Raw genomic sequence first — 10,918 nt, forward strand, 5'->3', positions numbered from 1 at the left:
CTGGTGCTCTTCAAAGCAAAATAGCAAAGATGACCTTCATAGTGAAGACAGATGTTACTAACAGAAGATGGAAAAAATTCTGAGTGAGATTTGATATCTTGTATAACTTAATCTATCATCTAATTCTTGCCTTAATGATGGATTACATTATTGTTTCTAAGGTATAAACGGGCCGAATCTACATTGCCATCCTTGTAAGTAAGGATGTCTGGTCAAATTTCTATGAGAGACTGACATTACGCTAATAAACAGCTTTAAATAATTTGCTGTAGAGAGTTGTATTTACAGTTGATGTATTATTTACCTTAATTGCTTGTATTGTGGTCTTGAAAATATTAGCCAAATGTATTTGCGTTTTTTGCCTTTCAGTGGAGCCCCTTAATCCTCAATCCCAGTTACACAATATTGCACTTTCTAGGAGCCACAAAGGTAGACTTCATCAGCATGCACTTTGACTTGCTGGGCACAGATTTTCGAATGGTTCCTAATCGCATGATCTGTAACTACCAAGCTACATCATTCTTCATTCAAACTCTGAAACATTTGAGTATTGCTTTGATGATGCCCATGCATAAAACTTCAAATTAATGTCTAGCCTGTCACTGCCGCACATTTCTTACAGTGTTGTCATCTCTGATTAGGAGACTTTGAGCAAACCTCTCTTGTAGTTGTGGCAGGCTGCCATCCTAATGAGGAGAAACACAGACATGCATGAATTCATGGAGACCTATGCTGATAGTTCCTTGGTCAGAGTAGATGTGAATTGCTTGGTGTGAGTTTTTGCTTTGCTGCGTTTTAACTTTGTACTCATCATTCATAAGTGCTCAGAAAGCAGCCTTTTCCACTGCACCCTTCTGTAGTAGTCTGACCTCGCTTGAAACCCCTGGTTATTCTTGTCCTTTCAGAACAAGCAACTGATTGGACTCCGAGGGCTGTTCAACAAGAACCCAAAGCACAGTTCTGCTGAGAGCAGCGCTCACTACGTGCGGAAGCGCTCTATTGGTGACCGAATTCTCCGGCGTACGGCCAGCGCACCAGCAAAAGGCAGAAAGAAAAGTAAAATGGGTTTTCTGGAAGCTTCTGAAATTAAAGACAGTGCATCGGAACCAGCAGACCTGAAGGACAAAGAAGGGGTTGTAAGGCGTACAAGCCGGAGTTTGCAAGCACGTCCTGCTTCTATGCCAGTGGACAAATTCCTTCTTGTAGGGCTGCCGTGCACGGAAGATGAAACTGCTCAAGATGCCAAAGGAAAAGAAAATGCAACTGGTAAGAGATTTCCAAAATTAATTGTGGTGTAATAAAGTTGAAATTGTCTATGAAGAGGGTTGATTATGCAGTTTGTACACAAGCAGTTTTACTCAACTTTTTAAAGAGTTTCTGGACAAAATGATATGTGCTTGAAATTGCAGCATCTTTAATCTCCTCAGATTCTCTGAAAGTGGAATGTTCTCAGTTGGGGTGACTGTGGGAAGCCATCTCCAAACCAGGCAAATGACTTACAATAATTTCTAGAAGTGCTCTTAAAAGGACACTTTCCAAATTCTGTTGTGAGAAAGAAAAAATTGGTTCTTGCTTTAAGAACCCACGTTCAATTAGTCTTCACTAATTTCTGGTTTGTTATTGTCAGTGTGCTTATGAAAAGTTGCTGGCATGGTGTTTTTCTTCCCATTTTCAAGGAGGAAGAATATCATGCAGCGTGCAGTTTTGGTTACAAAATATGTAGAGACCAATGGAGGCTTTCAAAAGTCACTAAAAACAGGGACAGTAGGCCAGACTTTTGTATTTAAAGTAACCAAAGTGAGTAACTGAGTTTAAATGGAAAACACTAAGATAAAATCTCAGTCCTGATACACGAGTCAGTTCTTAGAACAGCTTTTTTCCCAAGTCTTTTCAGCATCACTTTGGATTTTGAAAGCCATTCCCCTGCCAACAGCAAATTTGGTGTGTTCAGTGATATTGGATTTACTGGAATGTTTAGGTATGTCTCGAGAGCTTTAAATACCATGGCTGTAGTCTGTTAGGCCTGCTGCCTCCACCTTGAGCTTGTACCTAATCTAAGCCACATGCACTGCTGGTTGGGGTTGGTTTTTGTTTGTTTGAGAGGGGTGTGTGCTCTCATACAGGCTGGCCAGGTGCCCAGCTCTGATCAGTACTGGCAGCTCTGCTTTTTTGGAGTTGGTCCCTGCAGGGCTATTCCTCCACAAGCACAGGGCAGCCAGAAACACTGTCTGTCCTACTTGGTAAGAGGAAAGCACAGGGAGGACCTGGCTGATAGAAACGCTGCTCTGCTCTGAGTTTTCTCAGCTGCACAGCAGCAGCTTCTGCCAGCACCAGGAGCCACGTGTAGCAGGACAGCTGAGCTCAGGTGGGAATGTGCTGTTAAGGCTTGTTGCTTCTACCTGCCTTTGTGGCTTTGAAAGAACTTAGGGACATCACTGCAAGACAAAGCATTAAAGAGAAACTGAAAGCAAAATTAAACCTGTTTTTTTTCCTGCCAACCTGAGATGAGACTAGACAGGAAAAAGGATGTTCCTGATAAAGGAATTTAACTCTGAAAATGCTGCATTTGAAATAGAAAGATTTTCTCTGAATAAGCATGTGAAGCTGCTACAGCTCAGTCATTCCTATCAATGGTTGTAAGCATTTATATTTACAAATTTCTTCCTGCAGATGCTTTAGGTAAGGACAGGAAATAAATTTAAAAGAAACTTTCACACTCTTTTGGAAGCTGTGGGTATTCTCTTACAGGAGAATAGCATAATCTCTGAGATGACCTAAAATTCTGCTTCAGGAAGTAAATTCTGTCCATTGGAGTGTCTGTGTGCCTTGTTCCATGACCCCCATAGAGGAGGACTGACCTCCATAGACATAAAGAAGTGAGACACAAAGATGAAATGCTAGATGCAGGCCTCTGCTGTGGCTGCAGGACCTTCTCTCTTCTCTGTGCCAAAGGGCCACAGCCCATTTTTGGAAGAACTTGCCTTCAACGTTGATAAGCAAAGGTGTGATAGAGCTTCACACTCGTGCAGAACTAGGCTTGGGTGTTCTCCTGATGCAACTTCAGTGCAAGTAGTTCAGACTGGGAGGCAGCTTCACCCTCATGGAGGTTACTGGGCTGATGGAGTGCTCGTTATTTCAGGATGCAGTGAAGAATGGAGGGGGCTGGGTGTCCAGCACAGATCTTTCTTGCTAAAATGCTATGGCTAAACGCATCTCTACTGACCTGGTTGGATTTCTGCAAAGTGAACGGTGTGCTTTTTCCCTTGCTCTTTGTAGGAAAAGAAACAAAAGTACAAATGAAAAAACTGTACATCTCTTCCATCCTTATGTAGGTGCACTGATAGGCTGGAGCAGCTTTTCAAATTTTGGAGATCAGCCCTTAGTACCAGGCTTATTAAAATGATCTCTAACGGGGGCTTTCAGACGCTGTCAGAGAATGATCAGGGCTTCTCTTGTTTCTTCCTAGGGTGTCTGGTGAATGTGCAAAAGAGTATATGCTGTACCAGATTTATTGCTTAATTAAAAGCTTCAAAGCAGTGAGTCATGGAGCTGGGATTTGGTAAATAAAGACAAATAAGAAGATTTGGTAGAGAAAATCTTACGTATTTCCACAGAACTCAAAATTTTGCTCTCTTATGAATGCAATATGCTAATAGAAGATCAGAAATTTAATCCTTAAATTTTAATCTCTTACAATAACTGTATGTAAAGAACACTGCCTGGAGTCCAGCTTCTTGATGCTTTATTTTCAAAGCTCTTTTAAGCATGCATCTTGTTTCAAAGTATTATGTTTTTTTTAACAGAGCTGTTTTGTTCTGTCTTTATTGCCACGCTTCTTTATAGTACAAATCTGAATAGGAACACAGCTGAAGGTAATGCCACGTGCCAATGATGATATGGTACCTCATTAACATTATTTGCAACAAATATTACATCACGTGCTTGATGTAATAGACATCCAAAGGAAGCTTCAGTGAAGTGCCTGCAGTCGTATTTTTCCATTTATTCATATCACAGATAATTTGGGCTAAGCCTGCACAACACCATAACAGTTCTGTCACAACTGTACCTAATTTTACGTTCTCCATTTGTCTGTCTAAGGACAAAGTAGTTGTTAATAAACAAAGCACAAAATACTATCTGCAACTAACGTGTTTCTTGTTTAATTTAGCCAACAGTGACGGTGATAAAACAGAGAAGGAAACAAACTTGAAAGAATCTGTTTTCACGTGTTCTGAGAAAACTGCAGATATTTCAAATTTGGCATCTCCCTTGAAAAAAGAGAGTGCCCAGAAGGAAACGACAGCTGATTTTTCCCTTGTACCACCTTCCCAGGAACAACCTGAACATTTAGTTGCTGTACGTGGTGTAACCGAAACAAATCACCTCAACCTTCCTGTTGACACTGTGCCTCTAATTCAGAGCTCTGGCTTTGAGCACGACACAGAAAAAATACAGGGCAAGAACTGTGCAGGCACTGCAAGGGAAGATGACACAAACAGGTGTAAGGAGGAGAAAATAACTTCTGTCAGGACTTGCCTTCCTGAAAAGGTGGAGGAGGTTGAAAATCTCAAATACGACATCATCCAGAAGAGCAGTGTGGCATGCCTTGCCCTGACTGAGATTTCTTCTGCCGTCTGCTCTGAGGCTCCTGATTTACGTTCCCCTTTAACCATGCAGGACAGCGACATCTCCCGCCTTATAGATGAAGTTTCTTTGGTGACTGAGAGCGAGTTGGACAGTGCTGTCTCAGCTCTGATCGGCCAGCTGGATGTCACCGATGACCAAACCAGCCTCACCACACCGATGCTCCCCGGCGCTGGCAGCCAGACCTTCGGTGCTGTGGCCACGCACGCAGTTCCTGCAGAGCTCAGCACTCCCTGTAAGAATGACTTCATTACCACAAAATCCACCAAGTCCCCGTTATTTTCAACTCCAGACACTGCCGTGTTCTCCAGCCCTGAAACTGCGGACTATTCTGTGTACACAATTATCCACGAGGCAACTCTTACGCCAGGTTCTGAATTTAAGACCCACAGTGGGTTAGTTTGCAAGAAAAAATCAAAGAGCGTAGAAAATAACTTGCCTAGCTCTTTTTGTTCTTCGCCTTTCTCTTTGCTGAATGCAAATCCCCAAAGAAAATGTGAAACAAGCTGGGGAACCCCCAGGTCTGTGGGTTCCCTTGCTTCCAGCAACCTCATCTTTGAGGAGATGCTTGTGGACCCTCCAATGGGTGAGAATTCGGAAAGCAGCAGTCTTGTAGAGTTGGGTGGGGATTCTCAAGATCTCTTGGTAACTGCATGCGCGTACAAAAGGGAAGATGTCAGCCAGTTGGCTTCCCCTTTAAAACTGAGGCAGCAGCAGGATGGCAGGTGCTGTGGTGAGAGGACCTTTGGGAACTGTGCGAGTGCTGGGCTCTGTGCTGCTGCCCTGGGCTGCTCGGATAACTTTAGGACTGTGGGAAGCAAGCTCCCTTTTCCGGCCTGTGAAAATGTTGGTTTTCTACATCATCATCGTGCCGATAAGCAGAAAGATTTGATGTGTGCCTCCAGGAGGTCCCAACTGGATGTACGCTCACCAGTGCTCAGAAGCGCGTTGGCTTTCCCACCCTCTCCAGCCATCAAACAGACCAGCCCTTGCAAATCCAAGAGTCTTGGTGACTTGACATCAGAAGATATTTCCTGCAACTTTGAAAGCAAGTATCAGTACATAAGTAGGAGCTTTATCACATCCGGCATGAGAGACAAGAAGCTCGCTGCAATGAAGACGATGAGACCGCACTCTACAGATGCTTTGACGGAGCAGCTGAGAAAGCTGCTGTCTCTGGATCAGGACGACAGCCACCAGGTGCTGTACTCCAGGCAGCTCGATGAGGACTGCCCAAAGGCACTGGTCAGAAAGCTGTCGTCCAGGAGCCAGAGCAGAGTGCGGAACATCGCCAGTCGTGCCAAGGAAAGGCAGGAGGCCAGCAAGCAAAAATCTTCCAACGCGGGCAGCATAGCGGGGGTCGTCCTTCGGAACAAGCCTTCGGGGTCCCCTCACGTCGTCAACAGGCACTCGACCGGCTCCTACATAGCCAGGTACCTGGGCAGCTTCCCTGAGGAGGCAGCGGAGGGCCGGGGCCGACCTGAGGGCACCTGTGCTGCCTGGCACCACGGCTGCGCGGAGCCGCTGTGCGCGCACAGCCCCCTGCTGCAGCTGGAGCCCGACGGCGCCGAGAAGCCCGAAGTCTATTTCCTGCTCAGGCTGTAGGTTGGATAAATGTAAGTCTTCAACATTTACAAACCGTTTCATTGAAATGAAGGATTTTTAGAAAGAAATGCTGTTTTGAGGCTTTAAATTATTTAGAAATGCAATTTCGTGCTGGCGGCCCAGTCACAATTTAATGTTCCTTTTCCTGTTGAAACTTACATAAATAAATCCATATTCCATCCTTGTGTATTTATGCGTTACTTTAATTTAGCCATTACCAAGGGAGTAGGCTGGGGGCTAGCTGCACGCAATGAGCATTTGTAGCATTTTGTATTTGTAGTGCATGGCTCGAGGGCATGGCGTTGCAATGAATGCAAGAGTATTCTTCTGTTTTCCTGAAGTCTGCTGTTTGAGAAAATAGCTCCAGTCATTGCTTTTGGCCTTTCATGCAATATAGCACTGCATGGAGTGCTTTCTGTCCCTGCTGACTGCTCTGGGCTCTGACTGCTGAGCCAGGCCCTTCCCAGCAGCAGACCCCGAGCATCGCCTTCACTCAGCTTTGTACCCAAATGCTAACAGTAATTTTACATGTTTCCTTGTTTGGACTGTGATTCTGCAACAAACAATTAGCACCATTAGGGTTAGTCCACATTTGTGAGGAGTGCATAGATTTGTCTTCTGCCCACTCTGTGAAGTATAACAACCCTTGTGTTCTGTCTTTGTCAGTGTGTGGAATGCTCATTTCAGGACTGAGTGGAACATGGGGGTGAATCTGGATTTATGAATAGCTAACATAATTTCTGCATATTTTCTGTATTTTTGCTATCGGTTGTGTTTGTAGCAGATTGGTTTTCTGTATATTTGTAATTTTATTGCTAAAGTGTTGATGGTGGTTGATATTTAAAGCTGATATAGTAGAATAACTATTTTGACCGTCCTTCATCTTTTTCTATGAATGTTGGAATCTCAAACACCTGGAGCTTCCCTGTAGGGAACAACATAGCTTTATTTTGGTTTAAAGATATTCTTTGCCTTTGCTGTAAGTTTTTTCTTATATGTAAAAGATGTACCTTATACCTCTTTCTTTTGTAATGCAGAGTATTGTTGTTCTTGAGAACACCATTAAAATAGATTTTTAAGCACCTGGTTACATCTTTACTGAAAATACAACAAATGCAATTATGGTTAAACTGACAGCAGCTGGTGATTGCAGACATCTGTCTTCTTGTGAGCTTGAAGTGAACTTTCAGAAAGGGAAAAATTCTGTAATTTTGCAAAAGTTTTCAATCCCAGAACTTAGTTCTGATAAAAGGTTGTATTCAGAAGTGGATTGCTCCTTAAATGTGTGTCTTCAATGTATGCAAAATGCCTGACCCCACAAATGGTGAGTACAGAAGTCCTCTTTAAAATGTTTCCAGAGCAATGAAGCCACTGCCAGAGGTGTCCTATGTTGCTTTTTTTTTTTAAATTATTTTTTTAAATTTATTTACAATTATATATATAAAAATAATAAAGTACCAAGAAGGCAGTGGTACTGCTTTGAGCACACACACAGTGCATTTGGATTAAACTTAGCATTTTGCATAGAAACAAGTGTGCCAGGCATATTTACAGAGCGGCCCTTTGACTCTCTCTCTCTTAATTTGCTAGAAACGGAGAGGATTCAGACTCTGGAAGGAAGAGCTTGAGGTGCAGAGGAGCTGAGTCTGTCCTTCCCTTGCAGGATGGGCAGCTGAAGATTGTTCCCCAGGACTGCTGTGCCTCCTGTTTTCTGACAGGTGTCACAGGGACCAGAGCAGTGCTGTTTCTCTCTAAAAATCAGGTCAGAAGATGTGCCTAATCCCAGGGCACTGGGCTGTTCCTGTGCTTACTGCTTGGTATTTGGTTACAGACTTCACAGAGTTAGGAACTGTTCTATAAGCAGATGTCAAAGATACTTGAAGGTAAATTTCTTTCATTTTCAGATAAATCGGTGTAAACAACTTTGTCCATTACTTAAAACTACCCATATTGCTTCTGAATCTTGAACTGAGCATTACGTGTATTCAGGATTACATTCAAGTACAGAGTATATTCATGCACTGCTCTTATACCCTCTGTTTTTAATAGAACTCAATGAGCTTCATCTTCCAGAGAAAGGAAGACAAACTTCTGTGTTTTAAAGGGCATTTCTTTAATGCTGCAGGGAAAAGGTAGGCAATAACAACACCTTGAGAATGCCTTCCTACTGCAGCAATCTGCATCCATGGTATGGTGCATCCCTGCATGCCAGTAGGAATCACTGCTACTGCTGTGCACCGGATAGCAGCTGAAAGAGTGGTGTAGAAAGCAGTATTCAGACATAAACCAGTAATGTGCAGTTCATACATTCATAAAGCTGTTCATCTGTTAATTCAAAACTAACTAACTGTGAATGAGCAAGGCTGCATCTTTTTAAAATTCACAGTGAATGCTTTTTTGAAGAATCTGCTGCAGACATCAACTTGTCCCAGTGCTTAAAAACATATTATACTTTTGGCCTCTATTTGTCTGGCTTCACCTCCCAGTGCAGCACTGTTTTATCTGACTGCTCAGCTGAAAGGCATCTTACCACGTTTCTTTCAGATAAGCACGAAGCTGCAGTCTTCTCTGTGACCTCCCACGTGGAGCAAACCTTTGGAGACTTTCCCTCCTTAAAATCTTCTATTCATTCCAGGAGGTCTCCTGTGAGGGCTATCGAGTTCTCAGTGTTGTTCAAGAGCTGCAGGCACCACTTGCAACATGTCAGGAGCAGTTATGTCAGTGGAAAGCATGGAGGTAACGTGATTTGTACCATAGAGGGATTATAAGCACAAGGTGAGAGCATAGAATCCTTGGCTGAAATACTGCACTGGAACCATCCATTCAGTAGGTATCTGTCGTGCCTCTCTCTCTCTCTCTTTTTTTTTTTTTTCTTTAATACTTTCTTTGGAGGGCAGATTTACTTTTGTAATTAGAATTTGCATTTTTTCCATCTGGGGTTCATTGAGATGTATGCTTCCTTTGCCTCTGTGCTGTGGAGAAAGTTAGTAGCAGCAGAAACGAGATAGGAATGTTACTTCTAAGAAATTCGACTTCTTAAAATTCAGAAGCAAAAAGGGTTGCTGGTTACTTTTATATGATTACCTATTGGAATATCTGCTTCCCCTGCTTGGCAGCAGTGTAAGGTGCTCCTGATGTCAGGTATGCAGCGGTGTTTCTCATTCCTCGCTCATGGCAGAGGAACTTTTTGCTCATTTATCCGCCTGCATGGAGGTGAAGGTCTGCTAGGAAGCTGTCCTGCCTTTTCAGTTGCTCCCATCTGTCTGAGGAAGCCAAAGTCACGAGGGGGTGTCAAACAAGAAGCAAAGCAGAGATTTCAGCTATTTCTGTATGGGCAGCAGGATGGGAAGGGATTAGTGCTAAGCATTAGGGAATCAGGAGTAATGTGTTGATTGCTAGGTTTGGATTGGGACTGAAGTTTGTTAGTAAGTCAGACATATTTATGTGGTCCTGTTTTAAGGAGCAACAGTCGTAAAGGAGGACATTGTAAGGGAAGCATGTCTTGAAGCAGAAGATTAATTCATAGCTGGTTTTCAAACTCTCACTTGATTTACAGACTTTTTAAAGCAGATGCTTTCATTTACTTTAGTGCTACATATTTTAAACATTTACAGCCAAAATCTTATTGCAGTTTAAGATGTACTAGACTGAAGTGACACTTCTAAATCCAGTGGAGCAGTTTTGCTGGAAGTTAACACCACTGAGTTGCAGAGCATGTGCAATTAATGTTAGTTCTTGTACTTCTCTTGTCTTGGGACTGTGATATTAAATATTTAAAACGTGTGCCCAGTCTTCTGGGCGAGGGTGCGTGTGCTGTTTGGAATGCATTTAAATAAATAATAGCTATGTTGACCTGCACTCCCATTTGTTTTCCTGTAGCTGAAAGTGAGAACCTAATTATGCACAATGTTTGCATAAAATGAGGCTTCCTTGTTCACCAGCTGCATTTCTAATGCTGAAAGACAATCATTAGGGTTTTCTGTTTTGAACTGTGTTGGGAGTAAGGCTGTCCCAGCAGTCTTCAGAGGCCAAAGGGCCACATAGGTAAAGCCAGGAAATGGGGAGTCGAAACCATTGATTCTGCTGGTGCTCGAGCTGTGGGACCTTCCTGTTGCAGTGGGATCCTCTCCAGCATAGCAGTGTGAATGGAGGTTGTAGAGGAGTTTTCTGGATTTCCATGGTGCTAATATACACTTTCATGAGACGAAACAAGATCTGTTTATTTGAAAGACAAAATCTCAGCAGTCTCCTTTGCCTCTGGTCTCCACACTCAGCCTCTGTGCCAAGCAGTGCCGAGCCAACCTTGCAGCAGGGTACTGCAAGACCTGACAGCAGGAGTGAAAGGAGAAGGCCTGATACACACATGTCCAGCAAATTGCCCCTTTTATTTCCGTGCTGAAAAGTATTTCTTTTCTTTACTCAAAAGTAAAGAAGCGTGTTTGGCTCTTTTGCCTGTGACTCAAGTTCCTGCATTGTGAGGCAGGTGGGGTGCAGTCCCTTCTCTGCTGTAGGTTTGTGCTAGGAATCGTGCAGAGCGATTCAGTCCAGTGCCAAATGAAATGTCTATATCTCTTTGGCTTTGGCAGCACCTTCTGTTGCACTGAGTAGAGATGCTAAATGTTTACTAGGAGGAATAAATACAAGCAACAGCTGCTGTTCATTTCTG

General features: G+C 43.2%; 1 protein-coding gene across 4 annotated transcripts in view; it reads left to right on the forward strand.

The window, feature by feature from the left end:
• The window catches only part of PLCH1 (phospholipase C eta 1), a 63,116-nt gene extending 56,675 nt beyond the window's left edge, over positions 1-6,441 (forward strand). For all 4 annotated transcript variants that reach the window (XM_052686075.1, XM_052686078.1, XM_052686076.1 and 1 more), the window contains exons 22-23: positions 906-1,266; positions 4,172-6,441. In XM_052686075.1, coding sequence (XP_052542035.1) covers positions 906-1,266; positions 4,172-6,252 — 2,442 coding nt within the window. In that variant the 3' untranslated portion in view covers positions 6,253-6,441. The remainder of the gene's footprint in view (positions 1-905; positions 1,267-4,171) is intronic.
• The last annotated feature ends 4,477 nt before the right edge of the window (positions 6,442-10,918 follow it).

Source organism: Tympanuchus pallidicinctus, unplaced genomic scaffold (assembly GCF_026119805.1).
Source record: "Tympanuchus pallidicinctus isolate F22 unplaced genomic scaffold, pur_lepc_1.0 scaffold22, whole genome shotgun sequence".
Lineage (NCBI taxonomy): Eukaryota > Metazoa > Chordata > Aves > Galliformes > Phasianidae > Tympanuchus > Tympanuchus pallidicinctus.